Below are 27,462 nucleotides of genomic sequence, written 5' to 3' on the forward strand. Positions count from 1 at the left end.
GCAGCATTGGCCCCGGGGCTTGGTTATGGCTTGGCAGCGTCCACAATTATCTGCCTTTAGCAGAGGAGATGTGGGGAACAGGCTGGCCCTGGCCTCTCTCTGTGCCTCAGTTTCCCCTGCGTATCCATGCCAGCATCGTGCCGTAGCCCATGGCGCACGCTGACGTTGGGCTGCACTGGCGATGCTCAGCACCGGCTCTCCGTTAGTAACAGCAATGCATATACCCTTTTTTTTTTTTTTTCTGTTTTCAGGTGAATATGGCCCTGGCAGGGAAGCCTTTAGATGTGACTCTCAGCACTTCCAGAGCTGACCAGTGGAATATGGTTTTTCCCCAGAAAGACGAAATCATCACCAGCTTAGTGTCTGCCTTAGACTCAATGGTAAGAAGCCGGTGGTGTCCCCGTCCCCCTCCATTGCTTCTCCTCCGTTTAACGGGGCCGGCTGGGAGCAGGACTGAAGCGGGAGGGCTGTCGAGCTCGTCCTGCTCCCCTCCGCTGCTGGAAAGCCCAGGGAGCTGCCAGAGCTGGGAAATAAAAATCCTCTCCCACCTTGACAGCCGTAAGGATCGTAAAGTCAGCCCAAGTTAATCTCAGATGTGTATTGTTTTCCCATTAATATTTATGTTGGTATCAACTGAATGTAGGGTGGTTGGGGTGGTTTTTTTTCTTGATGTTCTACGAATGTTACCGTGAGCTTTTACACAACAGGAGAACAATGGCTTTTATCTCCGAGAACAAAGAAAATAACTTTCATATCTTTTGACGTAGAATTCCCGATGGAAACCTTGCCTAAGTCAGCCATGCTTACATAAACAAGATAACTGTCTGGATTAAGTCTCGTGGACCAGAGCTAATCTTATTTTTAACTGTGAATGTGATCAAGAAGGGAAAGCGGGTGTGTAGTAACAAATGTCTAATGCAATGCGACATGCTAAATAGCCCTCCTTTTTTAAAGCCAGGTCATAATTGATGCATTTATCTTGGATGCATCTTTTTCTTTATGCAGGTAGGGTTTTTTTTTTTCCCCTAATTCTGATTTCCTTCTTTCTGACCATCACTTCCCCACTAAGGAGCAGGTTCCCCAGAGGTGACACACCCCAAGCAGCTTTGGTGATTTATATACGTGCCATCCCGTACAGCAAATCGTGTTATCGTAGTTTGGCTTTGTAATGAATATACATTATTCCGCAGTCGTCGTTACGTGCTGACACCAGGACCAGGAGGCCAGGCAGCTCCTGAAATTCAGCCTTTATCCCAGCACTTCACCGTGGCCGGGCTCTGCACCCGCTGAAGCCTGGCTGCCTGCGTGCGTGATAAACCATGGGGCCACATGCACATCACCAAGCGGACTTAGGGTTGGGATTAGGTCTGCCTCAAAATCTCACATCCCCTAGATTTTGTATTTATTTTTTGAGTGCTGGGCTTTTTGAGAAAATACTTTCATTTGCTGCTGGCTTCTTGAAAGGAGGTTTCTTAAAAATACCTATTTTGGGGGATGCGATTCAATGCCCTGTTCTTGAAGAAGATGAGCAGGAGGTAAAATGACCCAATTTTATGGGTCTGGTTTAAGCCCATGCGAATCAAACAGGCTGTAAATGCATGCGGGGAGCTGAAGGTAGCGCTGGGGGGTTTGGTCCATGGGCAGCTGCTTTCCTCCTCCCTCCCCTGGCTGCCAGCATCCTCCGGCCCCTCTGCAGTGCTAGGGGCAGGCGACGTGTCTAATGGGGGCTGACGATGGGAAAATCTCCCCTGTTTTACCCATTTAAATTGTGACCTAGGGATAGCATCTTCATAGCGTTGGTGCTGTAGCTATGGGAATATGACTCAGGCTGCCAGCACTGCGTAACTATTATAATACAAAAAAAAATAATACGAATGCATATATGTGTGTATTATGTAGAGCAGGAAGCGCACGTTACATAAAACGGATTAATGGAGGAAGTCTTTTCCATCTCTTTAATGTTTTGCATAAGTGTACAAGAAGAATCATTCAACTAATCCAGACTTTGACCATATTAGTGTTCTGCAGCTGAAATAAGATTCCCGTGCTCCTTATTTCATTAGAGCTGGTGGAAAAATACAAATTGTTGTTGGTTGGTTTTTGTTTTTTTTTTTTACAGGAATGTTTTCTTTTGAAGAAAATCTATAAAATGTTTACTTTTAGGATAGGAAAAAGTGAAGTGAAATGATGGGTAAATAGTTCTTGTTTTCCAGCAAAGCATAGCTGAGCCGGATACCTTTCTGGAGCTGTAAAGTTTAGGGGATGTCATAAAACCCATGAGATTCTGACCCAAACCAGAACATTGCTTTTGATGGGGTGGATCTTTTGATGCGTAGAAAAAAAATCCCACTGGAAAATGGCAGGGGGTGCCAAGCGGGGATGCTCCTGCGGCCGCTCTGACCCGGCGCCTCCCCGCAGTGCTCGGCGCTCTCCAAGCTGAACGCGGAGGTGGCCTGCATCGCTGTCCACGAGGAGAGCGCCTTCGTGGTGGGCACCGAGAAGGGACGGGTCTTCCTCAGCGCCCGCAAGGAGCTGCAAGCTGACTTCCAGAAGTTTTGCAGTGAGTATCCCTGCCGGTGAGGTCTCCTCCCGTGTTGAGGTTGGTGCTCCAGTTGTGCCAGCCGGGACTCCCACTGCATGCGGAGGGGTTGCGGTTCGGGGGGGCACGGCGGCGCTGTCTGTCTGTGGGGCTGAGTGGTGTTTGAAGTGATGGAGAAGGTGGGTGGGAACTGTGGCTGGAGCCTCTCCCCTCCCAGGGACAGCACTGTGCACCCCAGCTCTCCTCTCTGAAAGCATCCCTGGGGTGGCACTGGGCTGAATGGCTGCTCGGTTCCCTGGGTGCTGTTGACGTGCAGCAACACTGCCAGTGCGCTGGAATGACTTTTGAGAATTTAGCAGAAATAGTTTGTCGTAGGGATCCCTCAGAAGCGGAGAGGCTTTCTTGGGCCAAGGCTATTTTCCTGTTTTTGGAAAGACAGGGATGGATTTGGGAGCTGCGAGTGTTGTTTGTGGAGCTGCTTATTTTTTTGAGGGGCTAACAGTGGTGAAAGGATGACTTGAGCAAGAGCTGTGGTCCCCCTGGTCTCAGACTGGGGTCACCAGGTATCGCAGGGATGCGTGTGACTGGCGGCAGCCCTGCGTGTGGTGAGGCTGGCACCCAGCCCTCTGTGCCGGCTCCGTGCCTCTGCCAGCTCTCCAAAAACAGCCTGGCAGCTGAGAAGAAAGTGGGCGTGTGGGGACCTGAATTCCTCGATGGCATCATCCCCGGCACGCCAGCCACTGCTTTCCCCACTCCATGCAGGAGCCAGGATGGGATCTGGCTTTGGTGGTGCTGGGGACCCCAGAGCGGGGGGACCCCAGACCCGAGTCCGCTCACATGCGCTGCCCTTGGCAGGATGTCGGTGGAGAGAAACGACCCGGCTGTGTGTGCACACACATGGTGTTGACGGAAACCATATTGGTGATAATCCGTTGGAGAGATTGCTCAGGAAGGGTTCATTCTAGTGAAAACATTAGTGCTGTAAAGCTGCCAGGGTCGCTGTCTGCTTGGGTTATTTGCTGCACGTGCGCGGGGTGAGCCAGCACAGCTTTGCAGGAGCGGCTCCCTGCCAAGGCTCTGCTCTGCCCCTCCGTCCTGCCCACTGTGGGCAGCTGCCTGCCACCTCCGCCATGCCACACGCACCTGGGAGAGCCGCTGTTAGTTACCTTCCGCTTTGGCATGTGTCTTGCAGGACGGGAGGCATTTCTAGGACATTGCCTGCATTCACAGGCAGCTCTGCCTCCCCTTCCCACCATCCATGAGAGGCAGGGAGGTACCTGAGCGGTGAACGGCAGTGGGGTGGCCAACGGAAGGGAGCTCCACCTTACATACTAAATGCCAACTGTGTCTCCCTAAAGCTCACAACATTTGATGACCTTCTGCAAATCTCACTTTTAGAAATATATATACATATATCCTGGCTGGTGACCTAGCACTCTGCTGGGGCAAGGCGCCAGGCGTTAGATCCTGATTCCCCTCTGCTTTGGTTTCATTTATGCCTTTGTCAAAATGAAATGGTCACGTCTGGTTGAAAGCACGAAATCTTGACAATGGGGTTTGGGTGAAGCAGCTGATGCTGGAGACAGGGTGAAACGTGATAACTCTGTCTTGAATTATAAATGGCCCAGGCTCAACTCCGCTCCATAAAGCTCTTACAACTGGCATGCAGTGGAAAGCATCCCTGGAAGTGCCTCTGATTTATGGTCTAGCTGCCCCCTTAGAAAGGATCTGAAATAATCTGAAGCAGACATCGCTGGGAGATGTAAGAAGCCTCTTATCTCTCTGGGTGCGCAGACCTCGCTTGAACGCGCTCCTTTATCTGAACTTCTGGCTCAGTCTTTCTTGGCACGCGGGGGGAACTTGACAGTGATCAGGATTAATGTCAATGGAGGAGAGTTTGCGCCCAGCCGGGAGGGAGAATCAGTCATAGAAGGGTGTGGATGAGGATGCATTTCACCACCCCTGGTAAAACACCCCTAAAAAGTTTTTCAGGGCCCGTTTCACCACATCATGGGAGGGATGCGGAGCTTGCCAGGGGTTGTGCGGTGTTGGGTGGCTGTCGCCTTTCCCGTGGCTGGTTTTGCGGGTACCCCAGGTGGCTCTCGCCCCCATCCCAGTAATGTCCCAGCCATGGCCTGTTTCCATGGGAGGGATTCACACGCTCCTCCTTGAGTGCCCAGCAGCATCCACGGCTGATCGCCAGCAGGAGCCTGTTGAGGATGATGAAGGAATTAGTCCTTCACCACTGAAAATCCCTTGTGAATCACTTTGGATAGAACGGCAATAATGCACTTGTAGTGTTTAATTTTCTGTGCGTTTAGAGATGCAAGGAAGTCGTTGCTGAAGATATGCTTTATTTGAGGTTTAATGGGGGAAATTAGCAGGAAATAGTTGGTATTACCAAGCTACGTGACGCTGAAGGGTAAAAAAGCCTCCAAGAAAGGCGGATTTTCTTTTCCTGAGAGATTGAAGGCTAAGCAGATTGAAACCAGAGAAAAGAAATGCGCTGCCCAATTAATCACAACGGTTTCAGTGCAGCTGAGTGGGTAAAACCAGGGAAGGAGGGGGCATGCACAGGATGACTGACCCTGCTCCCGGCGGCACTGCTGGCACCGCTGCCTGTGCCGGCACCGTCCCCTGCACGTCGGGGGCTGCTGGGGGATGTGGCCCCATCCGAGCCGGGGGGCTGGGGTGGGTGGGAGACCCGTGGCACCTACTTGCCTGGCCAGAGGACTTTGCTGATGCTGTGGGGGCAGCGAGGGGCCTGGCACCCATGTGACACCCATCTTGTGCGGGGTTTGGTGGGCAGGGATGCGTTCAGTCCTGGTTGAAGTTGGCGTAACCCAGCTGGCAGGTTCAATCGCTTTGCAGCTGCTCAAAAGCACGTGTGGCATCACCTGTGAACCCTCTTCTCACCACAGCGTCTCCTGTTTTCTCCTCTCCCCGCCTCAGGAATCCAGCAGAGGAAGGAGCAGGACTTGGAGGCACAGAAGAAGGCAAAGGAGTGCGGGCGAAGCGTGCTCAGGGTCTCCCCGGACCAGGGATCAGACGTGTACCTCCTCAGGAAGATGGTAGAGGAAGTGTTTGATGTGCTTTATAGTAAGAACCTTCACGCTTCCATTTGGGGATTTGGATTGCCCCCAGGGCTCGCTGAGCTGCCTGGCGCTGCCACTGGATGCGGCTTTCAGCCCCAGCCTGGCTCCCCGGCGAGGGAGCAGGTGCCTGGCAGGGGCGGCGTGGCGGGACGTGCTCCTGCGTAGGGTTAGCGTTGCGTTGAGATGGGATCCGGCCACTGCTTCTCTAATTTCCAGTGCCCCAAACTGGGCAAAAAAAAAATGCCTGTGCTGGGGGGAGCATCCTCTGTCCCCGGCCAGGGGAAGTCTCTGCCATGCCCTGAGTGTGATTTTCAAGCGCACCTTTATCCCTGACACCGCGTCTACAACACCTCTTTCACAAGCGCTGTGTCGGGGCTCTGCAGAGACTCTCTTACCTCTTTCCCTGGCAGGTCTATTTAAAAGGAAGAAAGATGATTTTTCTAGCAGGCGGCCCCACAGCCCCGGCTCTGAGAGACAAGCTGGTGCCATTCCAGCACATGCATCATCCCCGGCAATAAAGCTTCTGCAATTAAAATGTAGATGACCATATGGCTGTTGATATGTAACCCAGTGGGCTGCAGAGCTCCCTCTGCGCCCAATCTGCGGAGGCTCGAGCGGCGGCAGCGCCTGCTCCTCGCTCAGGAGGTCCCTGCTGGAGCCCCCATGGAGTGGCTGGAGGTGGCAGCCGTGCTCCCGGCTCATCCCCTGGCAGCGCCTGCAGGGCTGTGCTGGCCCGGGTAGGAAAAGCAAGGTTGGGTTGGGAAAACAGGGTGGCGAGTGCCAGTATTCCCCCGTGCTGCTCAGCGGGTTGTGTTCGCCCAGCGTGATGCTTCGGGGGAGTTCAGGCCGTGTGGCAGAACTCGGTGTTTCACTTTCCTGGGTGCGGCTCCCCATCACCATTTGGGATTTGGGATGAGCTACTGAGCCCTGCCAGGGCGGTGTGGGTCTTCCTGAGCCCAAAGTGCAGGCGTTGCCCCTATTGGTGTGCTGGGTTTGGGAATGGGGACTCCCACGCAATGGGAGGGGGATAACGGGTGCTCCCACCAACTGCCCTGGGCTTGTGACAGGATTTGCTGCTGCTGGCTGTCGTTCGGTGCTCGCCTTCCTGGTGCCTGCCACGGGCTTCACAGACAGAAAGGGGAGATGGCATCCCTTCCCCTGGGGACAGACAGTCGCTGAGGTTTTCTGAAACCACTTAAAGGACTTGGAGGCGATATTCCCATTAACGGGGGTAATCAAATCCTCTTGCTGCCTCCAAAAGGCTGGGCCCAAGCGGGAAGGAAGGGGCAACGCAGAAGAGCCAAGGGAATGGGGTGGGGAGGGCATTTCAGTGCCGGTTGGATCCCCAGTCTGAGCCGCAGGTCTTGTTGTCCTGCTGCCAGGAGAGCACCAGGCTTTACAGGCCTCTTGGGAATATGGAAATTATTCATATATGACATACCATAAATATCTAATTGAATAAAAATGCTTGACCAGGGTGCGTCTGCAGGGGTGTGTATGGACCACGTGGCCCATCCATTGGGATGAGCTTGGCCATGCTCTTTACCTTGTTGTGCGTGTGGATGAGCTGGCCAGGTCCCTGACCCAGGGTGGTGCTGGCAGGAGGACACTGGGCATCCCTGGGCCTGTGGTTTTGGCCTGGCGTTGGGTATAATTCTGGCTTTTGGTGTAGTTCTGGCATTGGGTGTAATTCTGGCATTGGGTGTAATTCTGTCTTTGCTGCTGATTCAGTAGGATCAGCTGTTTCCATCCCTGAGCTGCTGGATGGGGAAGCCTGCCGGACAGATGCTCCCCTCCCAGCATGCCCACCGGGAAGAGCCTCTCCTGGTTGCGTGGGGAGAAATACCACAGGAGATAGTAGGTGCCCCAGGGTGATTCTGTTTCCAACACTGACAGGACTGTCAGAAATTAAGAGTTATCCTTTTTATGGTTTTAGGGAGTTTTTTATCTTTTCAGTCGCCTCCCATCAACAGGGATTGGAAACAAAAAATCTTAGAAAATGCTCAGTCAAAAAGATCGCGTATTCCCTCCAGAGCCGGGTAATCTCTGCACCAACAGGATGACTGATTACCGCCGCCTTCTATTAAACAGGCATTAATGATGATTATTGTCTCTCTTTAGCTAAACCATGAGTCTCTGCACGGCAGCGTGAGGCTTGGTGAAGGTCACTTTGACAGTAACGCATTCCCCATAAAAATATATTCGGGGAGTTGTTGAGCGTCGGGTTGATAAGGAACTGCCGTGGGCATCAGGAGCTTCTCCCCATCACGGTAAAGAGGTGATGGAGGGAGGTGGAAAGCTGCTAGAGCCAGTGCATTGGGGCAGGGAAACCATCAGTACCCTCTGGACTTGCAGAAATGTACTCATGGTGTTGTGGTTCAAAGATTTGTTTGGAAACTTCTGTTATTGGCTTAATTAAAACATTATCCATCCCGCCTATATGGAACCTTGAAGGCTCATGCAAGTCGCGCGTTGTTAGTTGTCACGCATTGCTTCAAAGAACATGTTGAAGAATTCACTTTTAATAAGGACTTGCTGACAGCACCACAATAAAGAAGAGAGAAAAAAGGAAAGATTTTAAAGAAAAACAACAATATAAAATCCCACAGCTATTTAAAGGTCCCATAATCTCCTCTGTCTGCCCCTCAGCCTGGAGACGAAGGCACAGACACCTTGCCATGCGGCCAGATGTTCTACATCTGGACACCGCTTTGCCAGACAGGTTGCATTCCTGCACGGCTGTTTCTTCTGCTTCGTGCTTTCAGCACCAGGTTTATTGGTCACAGTGACTTGGGTTGGTTTCCAAAGTAATTTTTCCACAGAGAGCAGCCCAAGGGTTTGGTTATTACCTGAAACCCTTCAGAAGGGGCTGATTTTCTGACGGTTTCTTGCCTGGAGAGCACTGTAAGCATACCCAGTATGGGCGTGTGGGCTCTTTAGCTGGTTTAGAAAATCTCTGTATAGCTGCGATGCCCACTGGTTGTCTTCTGCTGCCAGGGAAGGGAAAGCAATTTGCTCCCAACTCCTTGGGGACATTTTGGTGTCAGAGGTACAATGGAGCCAGCCCTGCACGGTGGGGACATGGGGGGACTCTGTGCCCATCATCAAGGGGAGCGGGTGAGATTTCTGGGCTGCTGGAGACCATCATGCAATCAAATGTATTGATGTTCGTGCTGCCTGTGAATGGTGGGATGGAGGGAGACTGTTGGGGTTTTTTTTTCTTGTCTCTCAAAGTGCAACGAGGCTGCCTGACAGCACCAGCAATCAAAGAACTTTCCATTCTTCCAGGAGGTAAAATAAGAAAACTGACTGAAAATAAGGTTCCCAGAATATCTCAGTAAACATGAGATAAAAATTAGCGTGAGCCCTTCAGCCTCTTTTCTCAGCTCTTGGCTCCCTCCTGGCTTGCTGGTGGCCACATCCCTCGCTGGCATGCATCCGGGCGCTCCCGGGGTGTGGGCTTGTGCCAAGTGACCCAGCCGAGGATTTTACTGCGCAAGCCGAAAGATGATTGGGTTGGACTTGATGATCTTAAAGGTCTTTTCCAACCTAAACGATTCTATAATTCTGTGAGACATCTGCTTATTGGCTTTTGTGAGCTTTTTATTAATTAGCGCTTTTAGAAAGGGCTTGGATGGCCTTGCATGCTAAGTGCAGAGGTAGGAAGAGGTTTTCTTCTCATAATGTTTCCTTCGGGATCTCTTGCTCTTGCATTTACTCCTCCGGCCCGGCTCCACCGTGGTCGGGGACGCGGGGTGTCCATCGGTGTGTAACTCTGCCCCCTCCCCAGGTGAAGCTGTGGGGAAGAGCAGCGTGGTACCTTTGCCGTACGAGAGGTTCCTGAAAGAGCCAGGCTCGCTGGCGGTGGCTGGCTTGCCTGAGGGGATCAGCTTTAAGAAACCCATGGAGTACGATGTGAAGTCCCTGATGGCCATCTTAGAGCACAGCCACAGCATCCGCTTCAGGCTAAAAAGGTAATTTTGGGGACCCCTGAAGGGGCAGGAGGGCAGCGAGCCCTCGGGATGGTGGCTCTTATAACGCTGGCGAATGGCAGAGATTTTGTGCGGAGCAGGCAGGAGGGGCCCTCCCGTGTCCTGGCTTCTCCCCCAGACCCAGAAGCCTGGGTCTGGCCATGCCAAACCTAGCCTGCCATGGAGGTTCATCCGTGTTGGGTGGCTCGAGACCATTGCAGACTCGTTCCTATAATAAGCTCGTGTAAACGTGCGCATTAACTGCATCGCTTTACGTGTCTCTGCCAAAATTTCCGCTGCGGTGAGCTAAGTGCTTTTCTGTCTCCAGAGGGGTTTCCAGTGTAAATGCTGCAAGCTTCTTCCCAGGATGAAATGGGTTTTTTAATGCCAGATGAGGAGGGAGGCGGGGGACTGCGGTGGGGCAAACTCCCCATTTTGGCCATGATTTTCGCAAGGGGCTCGGCAGTTTTGGGTGCATTTCCTCTGCATTTGCCTGGCTGGCAGCACCTCGGATCCATTCAGAGAAATGCTGAGCGCTACCAAATACCTCCTCTGAAGGCTCGGCACTTCTGGAAAATCAGGCTGAGACAGCTAAAAGTAGGACAGGCAGAATTCGAGCCGTCTGTGAGCCTGCGGCCGCCTGTCTCATGTGAAGCACGTGGGCTTCCTCGGTCTGAAGCTCATCCTTGGGCTGACTGAGGTCCCCCTTAAACATGCCGTGCGGGGTGCGACAGGCAATGGAGTCAAGCGGTTACGATCACCCAAGTTGTTTTACTCCTTAAACACAGTGGGCCGTGGAGCTAGGCAGCTTTGCCCTAGCTAATATAAGGTAGGACCAACCTGCTGCACTTAAAGAAGACAAAAACAGTGCAGGTGCCTGAAGAAGCTGGAGGAGGTTGGGTGATGGCTGTAAACAAATTGCCCGGCAGCTGGCAGTGCAGCGTGTCCCACCCTGCCAGGCACAGCTCTCCTTCCCCCTCCACATCCTTGCTTGTCCCAGCTTAGCAGTGCCACGGACTCAAAGGAACCTGGTTTTTCCTCCTCTTCTCTCTTCCTTCCCCTCAGGCCAGCAGATGAGCCCAGCCGAGAGCCAAACCCCAGCGTCGAGTTGACTTGTACCTCCCTCGCTTCCAAGGGCAGCCGAGACTCTGGTGCCAACGGCCCCATGGCCAAACCCACTGGCCAGGACGCCCCCTCCGCCGTCGCCATCACCAACTTCTTATACGGCGTCTCGCTGCCAACCCAGATCACTGTCGACCTAAAGCAAGAGGTGTCCTCCGGCCTGCCTGGGCCGAACACGGCCGTCGAGGCGCTGCTGCCCAGGCCCGCGGGAGAGCTGAAGGTGCCTTCCTCACAGGAGTACAGCGACTGCTGTGGTAATAGCCTGGAGTTTGCTCTCAGATGAGGGCCTGGTGCGAAGCCCACCCCCCCGGCGCTGACAGGGGACAGGCCCGGGTGTTTTGGCGGTCCTTGGATGAAAATCGTTGCAAAGCTTGGCCTGTACGGAGATAAGCAGACCCCCCCCCCGCCATGCCGTGCCGCCCCGGCCCTTCCCCGGGTGCCTCCAAGGTGCCAACGGGGCACACGTCCATTTTTGCCTTGAGATGCTGGGTGCTGTGCCGCGAGGCTGGAGGGGCAGCCGGTGGGGACCATGGGACTCAGTTTGGCCAGGACCCTGCCAGGTTGTCACAGACCAGGGTGCACGAAGGAGAGCCGGCGGGTTTGGGTCAGCATCACTGGCGGGGGACAGCACCCAGGAGTTTATTGGGGTGCCTGGAGCATCAGTCAGGCTCTCATCAGCCCTTTCTCCTTGTCTCCCCTCTTGTCCAGGACAGAAATCGTCGGTCTCCGGAGGTCCCCTCATCCAGAACGTGCACTCATCCAAGCGCATCCTCTTCTCCATTGTCCACGACAAGACAGGTCCGTGTCCTGCTCCAGCGCTGGAGGCGGCCGGCAGCCACTTCTTAGGGAAGGGTTTCCCCCCAGCCCCATCTCTCCCCAGCGTTCTCCCAGCCATCCCCATGCTCTGTGGGGACCCAGCAGCGCTGGAGATGCTGCAGCAGGGGACTTTTTTTCCCTTTACTTGCTGCAAAGTCTCAGCATCACAGCTGAGACCTTAATCCCTGCTCACGTCCGTCCATGACACTCAGTCCTCAAGCACTGCCAGCCGGCTGGGAAATCCCATCCCCGCTTCGTGCACAGGGAACCGAGGCACGGCTTTGGGTGAGGCCGTTTGCCTGAGCTGCAAACAGCAAATACCCACCGAAAGTTTGGCGTTATTTCAAAATAACTGAAACCCGCTAACCCCGGTGTGGTTCTGCAGCGGTGCCCGGGGGGATCAGCAATGGGGAGGAGACTTTGCCATTTCTCCACCTCCACCCCACCCAAGGGAAATGCAACCTAAAAATGCTGACGTGTTTACCTCAAAACCCTCGCCTGCCTGCACTAAAAAAAAGAAAAAAATAAGGGTGGGAAAGTTGGGAAAGAGGAGGAGATGAAAAAGCTCCTCTGTGAAATGGCCATGTCTTTCAAAGGTTCGTTTCAGGTTGAGTTTGCTCTGTCTCGGAGGGTCTTTCATTTCAGGGTTGAGAAGTTTTATGGGGTCATTTCTTAGGAATCTGCTTTGCACATGCACGGCTGCAGAGGAGGTTGCTTGGGGCTGGGGCTGGGGCTGGGGAAGCCCAGACCTTATCTGCCAGCCTGGCAGAATTGGCTCAGGAAGAGGGAAATCATTATTTTTAAAGCAGCAAACTCTTGTTCCTGCTTCCCAGCGCTTCGCGCAAGAAAAGTGCATCTGCTGTGTACGAACCATATGGAAGTTCCTTATTTCTTATCTTTTGTTTTGATAGATAAGTGGGACAGTTTTATAAAAGAAACTGAAGATATCAACACCCTTAGGGAGTGCGTGCAAATTCTGTTTAACAGCAGATATGGTGAGTAGGAGTTAATATCCCATTATGCATCTGCAGCGCTTGTGGTTTGCATATCATTATATAGCAATCATTTTTGTTCCCTAACACAGCAGCAGAAGCCATATGCTAGAGCTCCCTTCTCTTCCTAACACATTTAGCCCAGCAGCTCCCAGTCTCTGGGTGTCTGCTGAAGGTTATGTCAATATTTCCATTTGGAGCCCCCCCACTGTTGAGGAATTTATAACTGGGCTGTAAAACAGCCCTGGTTTGAAGCGTGGCACGCCAGGTCAGAGCACCTGGGCACTGCTGGTGCTTGTGGGTGAGAGCGAGCGGTCGCATACAGCCATTTTAAATTAACATGGCAGGGGAAAAAAGAAGGTTGTCCTTATTGCAGCTGCTTTTTTCCACCTGCACAGCTTATGGGCGTTGCTGGCGCTTCCCTTGCCATGGGCAGTGCTTTTGGGTTAGCTCCTGGGTGTTTGGGCAGCTGTAAGCTCAGGAAATTGCTCAGGAATGGGCTGACGGGCTGGAGGTTGTCACCTGTACCATCCTCATCAGGCTGCGTAATTTATGAGTTATAGATGGGTTACAGATATGTGCTCTGTCACTCGTGAGTTATATATGGGCTATAGATGAGCTCTGTAACTTATAAACTGTGTATGTGCTATGCAACTTGTGTTATATAGTTCAGTGACCTGCTGCTGCTGAAGGGAGGTTGGGGATGGCACGTGGGCCAGCTCACCCGTGGTTTCAGCAATGCTGGGCACGCTGGGGGTTTTGAAGGACGCCGTTAGCTGTGTTTGCTGCTGCATTGTCTCCCCGTTGTCCCATCTCCCATGGGCGAGCTGCTCCCGGGACTCACATTCTGGGACAAGCAAAGGAGAAGAGGCCAGGAGGCACTTGCTCTGCTTGAGATCAAGCCTTTACACCTTCATTTTATCATCTGTAAAAGGAAAAGCATGTGTTTAAGTGAAAAACATGCGTTCCCCTTTCAGCCGAAGCCTTGGGGTTAGACCACATGGTCCCTGTCCCATACCGGAAAATTGCCTGCGACCCCGAGGCAGTGGAAATCATCGGCATCCCAGACAAAATACCCTTCAAAAGACCTTGCACCTACGGCGTCCCCAAACTCAAGCGGATACTGGAGGAGAGGCACAACATCCATTTTGTCATCAAAAGGTGCGTGGTGAGGTGGGCAAGGGGGACTGCGTGGCCTTGAGGGGGCTCGGGGATTTGAGCTCTGTTCCCTCCATGCTCAGAGGGTTGGTTTGACACCCAAAACTCGTTTTACCCTTTTTTATGGAAAAAAGCTAAATAGCTCTTTTTTTTCCCCCAAACCTCCGTTCTCCATCTCTCTCTCCCTTTTTGCAAGGATGTAGCAGGGCTGGCCATACCACGGTCACCCCCCGAGCCCCGTCACCCTGTTGTAAGTCCGTGCAGGCATTGCCGGTGCCACCAGAAGCATTCTGGATGGTAACGGGACCCTCCGATCACAGCACAACTCTCTCCAATGGCGTTTGGTGGATGGGAGCGGTGCCTCCGGGTGGGAGGAGGAACATCCATATTCATGCCGCACAGGGATTCCCCTCCACCTTGTTTTGCGGTGATCGCTTGTGGATGTCCAGTACATACGTAGATGAGGATGCATTGCCTACGGGCAGGGCATTGTGTCTTGGTGTCTGCATGTGCGCTGGAGTAGGAGGAGTGGGGTCTTTCCCAGTTACTTCTGCGCCATGCAACCCTTCTTTGCTTCTCCATCAGGAAAATCTGCTTCATAATATATTTATTTATTTGGTCCCTGCCTGTGCAGCACTTGTGTTGTTCCCCTGCTAGAGGTGTGAAACTACGGCACAGAAAATGCCCAGCTAAAGCTCCCAAGGGGGCTAAAATCACCAACATCAACAGGATTTAGGCATCCTAAAAGGAATTAGCTTTCCAGATGTCAGCTGGTAGAGGAGTTGCTTTGTCCCGCACTGCTCAGGCTGCGCTGGGCTGGATCAGGCCTTGGGATGTGCCCCTGAACACGCTCTGCTCCCATGAGTACCTTTGCATAGAAGTTGTGGGTGGCTCCGAAATACAGTATTTGGGAGAAAAGTGACATCCCCAAGGGTGTGCGTGCCAAAGCAGGAGACTGTAAATACTGCAGCTCTGTGCTGGTGGCATCTGGTTGATGGTCTGCATCGTGAAGTGAAGGTCCAGCAGCAGCTTCTTCGGTCCCATCATCTCTTTCGGTAAAGCCAGCCTGTAGCAGCCTCATTTAATAAGTTAATTAAATGAAGAGAATGACTTATAAGCAGATTTAAAGGTGCTTTAGTTAAAAAGCATATGCTCTAAGATTGCTTGGTTGCACAACAGGCTAAAAGGCTTTTTTTTTAGCTGAAAAATTAATTCCCTTTTTTTAGGGAATGAATACAATTACTATTTTGACTTAGTTTAATGCTGTTCATTAATAAAACTAAAATTCAGTCATTAGAAGCGCCTATTTCTAATCCTTTTTTTTTCCTTTCCTCCTAGGATGTTTGACGAGAGAATTTTTACAGGTACGTTCTCCACGTCCTTTGATTTATTGCCCGCAAAATGGAAAGATTATCCAGAGAGGCAGAGTTGAAATAATGTCACCTGTAAGGAGGTGCAGGACACTTGCAGTTATGCTCAGTGAGGAGAAGCCTTGTCTGTGCCCTACATGCAGGTGTGTCGAGATTGCCTTTGCCTGGGATCGGTGCAAGCACTGTGCGCCCCTTAAATAGTGTTTTGAAGGTTTAAGCGAGAAATCCCCGGTGTGTGAGGCTGGGCTGGCTCCCTGCGCCGGGCTGAGCTGCAGCTACAGGCAGCACACAGCATGTTTCTGTGCTTTCAAGAGGAAGAAAAATCACTGCTGGTGTCCTCACTGGTAAATTATTCTGGTTTTGGCTGGGAAGTGCTAGCATCATCCAGCTGCTGACTGTTTTTAAAAGAAAAACAAAAAAATATAAATTTTTTCAGTGACAAAACCTTGAGAATGGGTTTCTTCAGCTTTCTTTGCCTCGTGTTTTTACTCCTTTTGGTTTGAGCTGGAGAAGCCTGGCTAGGTGCTTCTTGGCAAATAAAAGGAGACAGGTACTGGTGCGGTCTGACCCGACCCTCGCTCCAGCAGCTGCCCCCGTCCCACCACCCTGATACCTACCTGAAATACGGCGCTGCGCCTGAATTTATTACCACCTAGCCCCACTCCTGGATCACCTGGGCTTGGCTCGCAAGTAAAGACGTGTTTTGGTGGTATTGGTTTTTTTCCCCAAGCCAACAACCCGCATGCTGGCGGCTTTCTCGGCACCACCTTCTTCTCTGACATCTCCGCTGGCCAAATTAACCCCTGTAGCTCTGCAACAGCCCTGGCCCCAAGGGTGCTCCGTGGGGATGATGACGCCAGAGCCACCCAAAGGGGACCTCCAAGAGCCTAGAGGGGGTCCCACCTCCACGGGGCGGGGGGGTTCTTTGTCTCCAGCCTCATTAATGACTTTTTTTCTCAAGAAAAGGATTTTTTAAGCTCTAACCCACCCCCAAGGGATGGAGCACTGAACTGTGTCTTGGGATGCTTGGATTTTCCTTGCAAATCCATCACGGTTGCACCGTATCCAGGGGGAGGCATCGCATATGTCTGTACACCAGCTCAAGAGCTGCCGATGGAAAGCATTGTGCTATGAGCTCGGGGGTTACATGGCAGGGGGGTACAAGTGGAAATTAGGAGTTGAGGAAGCAAACGCAGCAGGACTGGGGTGGATGGCAGTTCCCCCTCCCCTGCGTGGTCCCTGCAGGGCTACCAGAAGCAAAACACATTAAACCTGGCTTTTTGTGATTCGCAGCAGCACATCTGACTGTGCAAAAAAAAAAAGCATCTGCTGAGTCAGGAGGTGCCATTTTTGCAAAGACACTATTTTCCGAGCGGAGCTGTATTTTAAATTGCCAACTGCAAAGTATCCCAAAGCTTCCCCCTACAGTTTTGCTCACCCTTTAATTAAAATACCCACCACTGCTAGGAAACCTATTTTTGCTACTCCCCTGGGTAGCAGCTTCAGGCAGGCTTCACTGCTGCAAGAACAAGATTTGGTCCATAGAAGGCACAAATTAAAAGGAGCGTTTTGGACTGTTGGTAGATAAATAGTGTCTTTACGGCTCTATATTGCTGCTGGTCCCATTGCCAGAGCCCTGCCCTTCCTTGCAGGCTGGAGCCAAAAGGAAAGAGGTTTCATGTTCCCACGGATGGGATGTGTTTTGGAAGGGTGGGGATGTCGTGATGGCACTTTGAGACCAGCAAAAGGCCTTTAGCAGCAGCTATTTAGCAAGACACCTACATGGTTTCTGCAGCCTCGCGGCATAATTTCATTCCCTTCTTCCCCCAGCACTAATCCTTCAGCTCTTCCCTCACCTTCCCTGGCCGATTTTCATTTCTTACCCTGCCTTCAGATCACTCTTTTCATCTCCAAGGTCATTGCTGAGGCTTTGTTTCAGCTCCTTTCAGGTTGCTGAGGAACAGGGAAGGGAGAGAGGAGGTTTTTCATGGTGACAGGATGCTTTTGTCCCCCTCCACGTCACTGCAGCAGAGATTTCTCCTGTTGCGTGCAGGGCTCGGAGCTGCAGGACAGGGCCCCCCATGGCACCGCTGCTTTGGGCTTTGCTGAGCTCTTGTCCAGTGCACCATGTCCCCTCCCTTGGGACAGGGGTCTTCTTGCTTTGGAGCTTGCTTCTCCAGCACTGGTCCATAGCCCTGGCCATACCTGGATTTCCTGAGCCTGGTCCCCACCACTCTGCACCCTGTCCCGGCAACCAGCCCTTTCCAGAGATGCTCCATGCCTGGCAGGGCTTCCCAGCACACAGTTATGCAGAGGTTTAAGCAAGCATCTTGCTATTATTTTAACATGTAAACCCCATTAAATCTGCACCCTTCTCTTTGCAAGCAGGAGACTCTTAAAAACCTGTCCCCCACCCTGACCTCAGCTCTGGGACTAGAGGGGGAAGAAATGGAGGTGGAAGAGCTGCATCATCGTTGGCCTCTCTGGTTGCTAATTCTGGTTTTGCTTTTCCTTCCAAACCTGCCCTGTGCACCTGGCACCAGGAAGTAAATTCACCAAAGATCCAACCAAGCTGGAGCCTTCCAGCCCCCCCGGGGAGATCTCCCCCGAGCCGCACCGCGGGGCCGTGCTGGACCTGGCGGGGACCTCTCAGGCCAACAGCAGGTAAGTGGCACTCCTGTCCCCCGGCCACTGCAAAGTGACATCCCTTGGAGAGTCATTCTGGGGGCGTTAATGTGTGCAGTAGGTTATTGCCATGCTGTTGGCTTGCGTGCCAGCTGGGAAGGACAGGCCCAGGAGGGTGCGACGGGTGCAATTCAGTAAGCTGCAGTGCTGGGGAGATGTTGTAGGTAACATGGTGGGAAGGCGACTGGCTGTAAGGGCGTGGCTTTCCTGCCTCCCTAAAAACCCACTGCGGTACAGCTAGCCGGCACAGGAGGAGACCGAGCACCCCCATCCTTTTGTGAGCCAAAATAGCAAAGTTTGGAATCATTGATTTTGTACAAAACTGATGAAATCGGGGCCGTGCCCAGGCAGGCTGGGATTATCTGCAGGAGCCATCTCTGGTGTTAAAGCATGGCCTAAGGATTCACCCTCAGCTGGCACCGTAACACGACATCCTGCTAATTAAGAATTACTTGTTTATAAGGCTCACAGGGAGACTAATAGCGGATTAACGGATGTTTTAATAGAGGTGTGGTTATAGAGTTCAGCAGGGCAGGAAGCTTTTTATGAGAGTACCTGTTTCTGGTACAACCATGCCACAAGCTAGATGGGTCTGCAATGTGCTGGCAGCGCCTATGGAGCGTATAGCGTTGCTTTCCAACCCGTGCTAGGAGATCCAGAAGGTATTTCTCTCTGTGTAGCCCCGGTTTCCTGCATTTTTGCTTCAGCTGGCCAGAAGCAAGGTAATATTTAACCCCAACATTTACCTTTAAAATCATTTTAAATAAGAGAAGTGGGGCAGCAGTTCACAGCAGTATGACTGCTGCTCGCAGGCAAGGCTGTGCCACAGGGAAAGGAGCCTTTTCCCAGCCTTGCCCCCATACAGCCGGCTCGGTCACGGATGGGTTTGCAAGCAGCAAAATGAGCTTTGCTGGGATGTCTGTCCGCACGCCCATGCTGGAGGCCACCGGCTGCAGGGAGGCTTGGGGCAGGGGTGTAGGAGCGAGCGCTCCTCAGCCTCTCCGGCTCAAAGTCTCGCCGCCCAGCGCTGACACCTCCCCCAGCTGGGGCTGTGGACCGTGCTAGGGGGTCAGGCCAGGATGGGGAGATGGGGTAACTTGTCCCCATCTCCTCCATGGCATGTGTTAGATTCCACTCCCTCCTTGGCTCTTCATTGACATGAACCTGTGACAGGTTGGAGTCTCCTGGTTCTCCCCAGTGCTGTTGCAGGTTTGTCCCCTTGGATGTGGCTGCTGTGTGCCTCTAAAGCTGTGCTTGCCCTGGGTGGGGGAACCTGACACGTTGGCAGCATTAGAGCAGGCAGTGAGTGATCCTGGCAGTGCACCGAACACTGAAATCTTGCAGCTTTGGAGGGCAGACACCTCTCGAGCTGCCCAGTCCACAGGGCTGGCATTTGTCACCCAGCCCTCTGGGTATCTGCAGCTTCAAAGGAGGGTTTGGGGGTGGTTTTACCCCACGGGGTTGGGATGGCTCCTGCACAATCTTGCTGCCCCACGACTGTGGGACACCACTGTGTCCCCTCCCAGGCTTCATTTTGGTAAAGGGAACAAGCCAAATTCTTCTAGTCCTCTCCTCCGCCAGGGACAGGGTGCTGGCAGCACCCATGGGTGTCACTCATGCCCGATGCTGTGCCATGGTAATGTTTCCTGCGCTTTTCAGAGGCTGGCCCCATTTCCTTGTACCGTTGGCTGCAAGTGCAGTACAAGCCATGCCACTCTGGAGCTCTGATGCAAGGCAGAGTCAACCACGGGCATAGGAAGGAGGTTAAGATGAGTGGGTGGTTGGGTTGGCTTGCCTGGACCGCGTCTCTGTGGATTGTTGGTTTGCTCTGTGCATTGATATTGTACATGGGTTGAAATGGTTGGTGCTCGGCATGCAGGTGTCACCCCCAAAGGACAGCAACCCCAAACGCTGTGCTGGTGAAGTAGGGCCGTGACAGCCCAGCCACATGCCTGCTCTGCTGGAGGGAGGCTGGCGGTGGCTGCCTTCGGGCATCCGTGCTGGAACGGGGCTGGCTGAGTCACTCCAGCACCTTTCAGCAGCAGCAAGCTCAGTGCGCCGGGTGAGTCATGCCTTCCCAACCATTTAAAACAGTTTGGAGGAATCACACCCCATGAGCACCTGTTTCTCCCCCTGATGGTGAAGCGACTCGGGATGAGAGCCTTGGCTGGTGATGTCTGCAGTGGGAACTTGGCTGGGCTGGGTCCAGGCCTGAGGTGCTTCACAGGTGTTACGGGGAATTAAACTTGAATCTCCAGGATCCCCAGCTAGGGCTTAGCCACAAAACCATTTCTTAGTCAGCTCTCGATTGCTGTCTGCACCTTACTGAATCGCTCTGTGTCTGGAGGCATTTATACCTGGGGAGCAGCAGAGCATCCCTTGTGTGCTGGATGCCAGGGGAAACGGTGATGCCTCAAATACCACTGGCCTCTAAGCACGCTGCAGGGCTGAAATCTGTCCTAAGGCTTCTCGTTTTCCCGTTCATTTGTTAACATTTGCAATTAGGACACTTTTAATTTTTCCCGCAGAAGATCCCACTGTGCAGTTAAATCGGTGTGACTGGAAACAAGGAGGTGGAAGAACGGGATATTAGGGATGCCAAGCTGGTTTCTGCAAAGCAATAGATAGAAAATGAGCCCCTGCGTGTCTGCAGGAGCGTGCCGGTGGGGCGGGAGCTGAGGTTTGCCGCTGCAGAGCTCTGAGGGCAGCTGGAGGCTCATGGTCCCCATATGGCCCTCGCTGATGCTGCACCATCCCTGTCTCACCTGCTGCACTCCAGCTGTGGGCCAGGTGGGGGTTGCATAGTGTGGTAAAACTGCTTTAGAAGACCCTATGGGGGAAAAATAGGTTTTTTAGGGGTGGTTTGTACCCAGCCGGATTCGGATCTCCCTCCCCGTGGTGGTGCTGTCACGTGGACCGTGCTGGGCTGGGCTGGGCTGACTGCCTTCTGCTGGTTTGAATCTGGCACAACCCGAAGATCATCCTGGGGTCCTTTTCAAATTTATCCTGGCTGTGTGTATATTATATATGCCTTGTTCCTAATTTACACTTTGTGCATGCATATTGAATCGGGCCACAGACGCCAAGGTTCATGTGCACCTCTGGTTACAAAAGGAATCATGAACTGCAGTGGTGGTGCAAATCTTGCTTTCCTGCTGCAGGGGTAAACGTAAATCTCCCAAAATCTCCCAATGCATTGATAGCACTTAATCTGCAGGAAAAAATACGTGGCTATTCAAATCCCACTTTGTTCTTCCTGCAAATGAAGACCTCTGTTCCCTGGTAGGAGCAGAGAATTTCCATAGCAGTGGTCCACCCAGGTCAGAGTCCAGTTCCAGGGAAGGGGCAGTGCCAGATGCTCCAGGGAGAAGGGCCAGATACCATGGAGGGTAACACAGTCCCCAGGGAAGCCCCCCTCCCAAATTTCCCTAGGGAAAGGTTGACTTTGACCTGAAGTGGGAGAGTTGAAAACCTTCCCAACGCACCTAGGTATAGGTATATAATATATACAGTACTTTCTAGACCAGAGATCCTTTTCACCCATACCACATTTAGGAAGAACATTTCAAGAGCACTCCTGGCTTCCTTCACATTGCCCGTAGTTTGTTCTGCTGACACTGCTGAGTGGATTTAGGCAAGCAAGAAGTGCTTTTGAACATCCCCCCTGAGCCAACAGGGATGTGGTGCTGGCTCAGAAGGGTTTTCCTTCCTCCTGAAGGGCCAGCGTTGTGGAGGAGTGTGTTTTCCAGTGCCGTTCCTTAGATCATTTACTGCCAAAACGCAGTGGTTGTTCTTGTTTAAGAAAGAGAAGGAGACAGAAAGCAAACACATCCTGAGAATGCAAAGTAATTTCATTTGGATGCTGAACTCCTTGTGTAAATTCCTGAGCATGTGAAGTTAACTGTAGACACAAGTTTGGGATAGCGCCCAGTTTTCAGGGGAGAAGAGCTTTGGGCAGAATAAATATTTACTAAATCAATTGACTTTTTTCCTTTCTCCCTATTTGCATTACCTCCATGAGTAACCACATTGTAATGATGCTTTATGCACTGCTCTGTGCCACAAAGGGATGGAGTTGACCAGGTTTGGGGCTTAAAATCCTCTGGCTTTCAGGAGCTCTCTGCTGCAGTTACATCCATCAGTCTAGCAGCAGGGCTGATACTGGGGGAGAGTTTGGGAGCAGGGTTTCGTTGCAGAGAAACCCACAGACCGTGGCTTCCCCTTGCAGCCACGGATGTTGTGCTGCTGCTGGGACCGTGGCTGTAGTGTCCCCGGGGACCCTTCCACAGCCCTTGCCTGGCACCGCAGGGGGCTGTGGCGTTTCTCCCTCCTGCCAGGATCAGTCCTATGCACACCGCTGGGTTTTAAGCTTTCCCTTTGGTTGCTCCATGACCACCTCTCTTGTCTGCCTTTCCCTTCCAGGTCCGAGAAGTGTAGTGTTTCTGAAAGCTGTGAACCAGGTGAGGAGTAATTACTTTTCTCTTGCAAAATAGTGATATTGGGGTGGGGTGGACACTAGAGAAAGCTGCCTGCAAAGTAAGTTGGATGTGTGGCACCAGTTACCTGGTTGCCCCACGGGGCAGTTCTCTCAGGATTTTATCCCCATTTGATAGATGCAGAGGTGAAGGGTCTTACCCTGTGACCCTCCAGTTGGGTCCCAAAAGCGCATAAATTGAAATAACAAGACTTAAGCACATGCTTACATGCCGTGCTAAGGGAAGTTTTCAATCTCAGAGTTCCCTTCTCCCTAAAAGCCACCACAATCGGGTCACCAAGAAATCAGCGGTGTCGGTGCTCTGAGCACCGCAGATGAGAAGGAAACACTTTTCCCCAGGTTTAGGTGCTTGGACCCATTGAATCACTACCAAACAGGTGAAGCCACGCTGAGCCCCGCTGTCCTGCCTGCCCAAGCTGCAAGCTGTTACTCAGCCCCTTGCGGTGAATCAGTCCCACCCTAAATGAGGAGATTTATCTGGAGAGAAGAGGCAGCTGGGCTGAGCAGGACATGCAGCATCCTCCCAGGGCAGTTGGGATGGCCAGCCTGGCACAGGCTCCCCGCCCAGCGGGGTTCAGACCACCCTGAATTTTGCCAGGGTTCAGCTGGTCATGCCCTGGTGTGATGTGGCTGCAGTCAGCCCTCCCAGAGCACGGGTCTGCAGAGGACCTTGTCCCAGACGTGAGTTTGGGAGCATTAAAAATGCCAAGAGTGCCCATTGGAGATGGCTCCTCCTGTGTCCACACCAACGCTTGTTGGTGATCCAGTTCATTTTAAGTAAAGAAAGCCAGGAAAAGCGCACGTAATGAGGGCCAGCAGCCAGTTCAAGGGCACTGGCGGCTCCTGCCAGCCAAGCTGTTTGCAAATGCCATGCCCGCAGGCATCCTTTGGGTACCTGCAATGCATGGGCTTGATGCTGCTGGGCCACTTGGCCAAAGCCTCATCACTGCGGGATGCTCAGCTGGCCCTGAGGCCGCAGCTGGCTGTGGTTTCCCTGCCCACATTGGTGGGCAAACACAGCATTACTGGTTCCTGTTGGCGATTGCTTTTCGTTGCCTTTCCCTGGTAGGTACCTCAGGAGAGCTGGGTGGGATCAGGCAGATAAAAATCGAGCCGGACGAGCTGGACATCATCCAGATCACCATGCCAGGTAGGCGCTGGGGTACCCGCTGTGTGCAGCGGCCTCTGTGCAGGCAGGGCTGCCGCATGGCATCTCGTCGCGTTGCTTTGAGAAGAGGCATTTGTGGGGTATCTCCCAGCACAGAAGGTCCCTTGTGCCTGTGCACTTGTCTTGCTTCACTGAGGGTCATTTTAAGGGTCATACTGGGACTCAGTGGGTTTTCTGGGAGTAGTGCAGGGTGCTTTAGGGCTTGCTCTTGTTTCTCTCTCTCCTTCATCACTTTTCTATGTTGCCTTTCCCCTGGAGAAAGCGAGCCTGTTTTGTTGCTTTCCTTCACATGCAGGCTTGGAGGATCCCCAGTGTTGAGTGCGGGATGCTTTTGATGAGGTCCTTAATGTAGAAAAGCAGCCTGGTTATGAAGAGTTTGTAAGAACAGGTTTAATACTAAGCACGTGCTGAAAATGTGTTGGAATCAGTGGCACTGATGCATTTCCCCACGTTTCTGCCCGGAGAGATCGGTGGTGATGGGTGGTGATGCAGACGAGCAGTTGGGTGCTTGAGGGGCAGCTGGGAGAGTCATTTTCCAGTTACCTGACCTGGACAGCGCAGAAAATGGTAGGACGATCCGCTGGGTTTAATGAGTGGATAGTTAGCACTTTGCATTTTCAGTGTGCTTTACAAACATTAATTAATAATCTCACCAGAATGAGGGCAGCAGCAGGACTCCCAACGTGCCCGCGGGCGAGCGGTGCTGGGGACAGCAGTGATGCTCAGCCCCACTGCGCGGGTATGATCTCTGTTGCACCCAGCAGGCCCTTAATACAGTGATATCTGGGGAGTCATTCCAGGGTTATCGTAGAATGGACTTAAAGCACAGGTAATAGAGGGGAATCAGAAGGAACAAGGTATAGTGGTAGATCAAACATTTTAATTTTCAACTTGGCAGCTAATGGAAGAGAAGAAAGCTAATACATGGTGAGCTGGCGGTGTGTGCAAGGAGGAGGAGGAGGTGTTATCACTTCTCTGGTGCCGGGTAGATCACGCTTCAAGTCCAGAGTCCAGCTTTTCGTACCTTATTTGAAGATGGAGTTCAATGAGAGCGAGTACAGCTGAGGGCAGGGAGGAGGAGTAATAGAAAAGAGGTGCTCACCTACAGGGAGAAATTGATGAAACTTGGATTATTTATCCTGCAAGGTGATGATTAAGAAGTGACCTGATTGAAGTACTTAAACCAGCTGAAGGTTTATTTAAAGCTAAATTTGGATAGCTCTTTGAGGGTGTTGGAGAGCCCAGCATTAGGGGAGACAGGTTTAAATGAAGAGGGCATACAGATTATGTAAGGGAAACCCAAGGAGGTGTGATTTTTGTGGAGGAAGGCAGCATTAGTGGAATGGTTTTCCCACAGTGGAGTAGCTAAGTAAAGCAGCATTAACTTTTTAAGCCAAAATTGAGTGTCTAGCTTAAGCCAAGTAAATAATTTTGAACTATTTTCACTCTTCACCTTCTACAGAGGTTAGGAAGAAACTTTTGCTCTTTTCCCTTGGGCTGACAGGTTGGGTGCATTTCAGGGATGAGCTCTGGGTGGTCCCAGGGAGGAAGAAGGCAGATGCACCCCTGGAACAGCTCCTCGTGCAGGGCTGTGGTGTGCGGGGCTCCCGGGACCGGGGGGCCCTTCGCTCAGCCCTTGCTGATGGGCCAGGACCCTCTGAACCCTGTTTTGGGGATGGTGCCCCCTGGCATCAAAACAAAAGCTGCCCATGGGGTTTTGTCCGCAGACCGATCACCCAGTTCAGATGGGATGCATGACCCGGTGCCCGCGCACATGGCCTCGGAGGAGTCGAACTACATCCTAGAAACGGTAGCAGGTACCAGAAATGAAGCATCCAGGAGACTGTGCAGGGGCATGGGAGTTTGTGTGTGTGTCAGAAATGAGTAAATACCATTTATGAGCCAAGGTCATGGAGTTGGGAGCTGCTTCCAGAGTCATGGCCTCAGTCAGGCCAGCTGGCAGCTCTGGTAGACAAACTGGTGGCTTTTCCGGCACCGCCGCTCCTTCCCAGTCTCTTTCCAGCCCCAGCTCATTGCAATCCCCAGCTCCTCTGCCCAGCTCACGACTGGGATTTACCCTGGGGGATTTGTGCTGGAGCTGCAGCTGCCTTCACTTATGCCAAGTGCTGGGTCTCGCCTCTCCCAGGAAGCCCACCCTGAAGGGCGGGCAGACCTCTTGGATGTGGGCGATGGGTTTATTCTGCTAATGCAGCTCTTGGCATGATGCTGCCTGCCTGAGCCTGTGCTGGGGATGCGTGCTCAGAGCTTAGTGAGGGGAGGGGGCGGTTGGGCGACTGCAGGGGACCAGGAGAACTCCTGCTCTTGTCTGGTCTGGTTTTGCTGACACTGGCCACCACTAATCCTCCTCTTCCTCAGCAGGGACAGAGAAGGGGTCCAGTGAGGAGTCGCGACACGAGGAAAAGCAGATGGAGGGATCAGGTGAGTGTGCGATGAACCCTGAGCATCACCTGATCATTGCAAGTTTTTGGAAGGATGGATGAACACAGATATTTTGTGTTGGGTTTCCTGGGCCACCTACCTTATCAGCAAAGCATTCAGCCTCCAAAAAGCTCAGTGTGGAACGATGCTCCTGTGTTCTCAGGCTCTGTCCTCCCCTCTCCTGCCTGGATTTACTTTTTTCCCTATCTTTTTTCCCCTTGCTGCTAGCACAGCTCTGTGGCAGGTGCATCGCTGCCCTTCCTCGCTTTGGGATGAGCTTGGAGGCAGCTGCCGGAGGAGTGGCACCCATCTGGGAGGCGTGAAGAGCATGCAGCCGGCTCTGCCGGAGGTCAGGGACTGCTCACCTGCGCTGTGTACTGCTTGCCCAAGAGGCAGCTGATTTCTCAGAGCGGTTTTTTTTTTTGTTTTTTTTTTTTCAGATGGTATAGGCGACGTTTTAAGTCATTTGAGGAAACAAGTTGAAATTTTGTTCAACACAAGATACGGTAAGACGGTCATTAACACATGTTCATCATGCCGAGTGCTGGCCTCTGCCGTGGGGAGCTCCTAATTGCTCGGAAATGTCACCTACCATTTCCAAAGCAGCGGCTGAGTAAAGGTGCAATCTAATTTGTTCATTTGCTGTCTGCTGGGCTTACAAATGCATTTGAAATCTCCCTGGGCCTTGTTATTGCAGCTCTTCCCCTTGGTTTCCTCAATGCCTTTTTGCAGGCTGCAGCCCAGGAATTGCTGCCATGACCTTCAGCCTTCCTCCCACGGAGGGAAGGACCAAAGCGTTTTGCCCCATCACTTGTTTGAAATATCAGAGAGGGTTTTCCACCTGAGGTGGTCATGATGTGGCCCAGGAATGGCGGGACCCCGGCGTCAGGGGCTTGCACTTGGCATGCTCTGCTCACCCCTTTTTAGAAAGGTTATTTAACCTGGAAACAATACAAGTGAGGTCACACGTGTGTTTTGAGAGCTGGTGGAAAGTTTTTACCGCTGGCAGGACTGGGAGATGCAGCTCTGTCTTGACAGTCCCTGAAGGCCAGGGGCAGAGCTGAGCTGTGGCCCCTGGGCTGCCAGAGCCTGTTGTGACTGGGAAAAAGGAGAAGGGCTGGGATGCTCTTGCACAGGATTAGGTGCTGGGGATGCAGCTGGAACAGCTGGCAGAGCAATGGCCCTGGATGCACCCCATGCTGTAGTAACAGACTGGGAGTCCTTGCCCATGCTCATGGGATTTTGTCCTGGTTTTTCACCTCTGGCCAAACAGCGCTGCTTGGTGCTAGCTGTTTGGTTGCTTATTGGCAAAATTAAGTGAAGCAAAGGGAGCCCTCACCGTCCTAGATTGTACAGGCTGGCAGGATACCCCCAGGCACATTCCCTGTCCCCTCCTCATCTGGCAGAGGGACATCCATGGATGTCTGGATGTGGGGTCCCATTGCCTTGTGGAGAGATGCTTGCAACCTTTATAGGAAGCCCCTTTGATGTGTGCCACCAAAAGGCAGGCTGTGTTAGCGCAGCTAATGCAAAAGCCAGCTCCTGGCATCTGCCTGGCTCTGTCCCTTGGCTTGTGTCTGCCAGCATCAGGGACATCCCCACCAGGGACATC

General features: G+C 52.5%; 1 protein-coding gene across 1 annotated transcript in view; it reads left to right on the forward strand.

Annotated features, from left to right (window-relative positions):
• The first annotated feature begins 257 nt into the window (after positions 1 to 257).
• The window catches only part of GTF2IRD1 (GTF2I repeat domain containing 1), a 45,555-nt gene continuing 18,350 nt past the window's right edge, over positions 258 to 27,462 (forward strand). Inside the window, exons 1-15 of the mRNA XM_075720291.1 lie at positions 258 to 380; positions 2,419 to 2,560; positions 5,492 to 5,638; positions 9,425 to 9,608; positions 10,671 to 10,981; positions 11,436 to 11,525; positions 12,455 to 12,538; positions 13,513 to 13,696; positions 15,032 to 15,057; positions 17,607 to 17,727; positions 22,171 to 22,208; positions 23,313 to 23,393; positions 25,139 to 25,228; positions 25,797 to 25,850; positions 26,300 to 26,356. Of these exons, the coding sequence (XP_075576406.1) occupies positions 258 to 380; positions 2,419 to 2,560; positions 5,492 to 5,638; positions 9,425 to 9,608; positions 10,671 to 10,981; positions 11,436 to 11,525; positions 12,455 to 12,538; positions 13,513 to 13,696; positions 15,032 to 15,057; positions 17,607 to 17,727; positions 22,171 to 22,208; positions 23,313 to 23,393; positions 25,139 to 25,228; positions 25,797 to 25,850; positions 26,300 to 26,356 (1,732 nt within the window). The remainder of the gene's footprint in view (positions 381 to 2,418; positions 2,561 to 5,491; positions 5,639 to 9,424; positions 9,609 to 10,670; positions 10,982 to 11,435; positions 11,526 to 12,454; positions 12,539 to 13,512; positions 13,697 to 15,031; positions 15,058 to 17,606; positions 17,728 to 22,170; positions 22,209 to 23,312; positions 23,394 to 25,138; positions 25,229 to 25,796; positions 25,851 to 26,299; positions 26,357 to 27,462) is intronic.

This window comes from Pelecanus crispus, chromosome 12, assembly GCF_030463565.1.
Source record: "Pelecanus crispus isolate bPelCri1 chromosome 12, bPelCri1.pri, whole genome shotgun sequence".
In the NCBI taxonomy this organism is placed as follows: domain Eukaryota; kingdom Metazoa; phylum Chordata; class Aves; order Pelecaniformes; family Pelecanidae; genus Pelecanus; species Pelecanus crispus.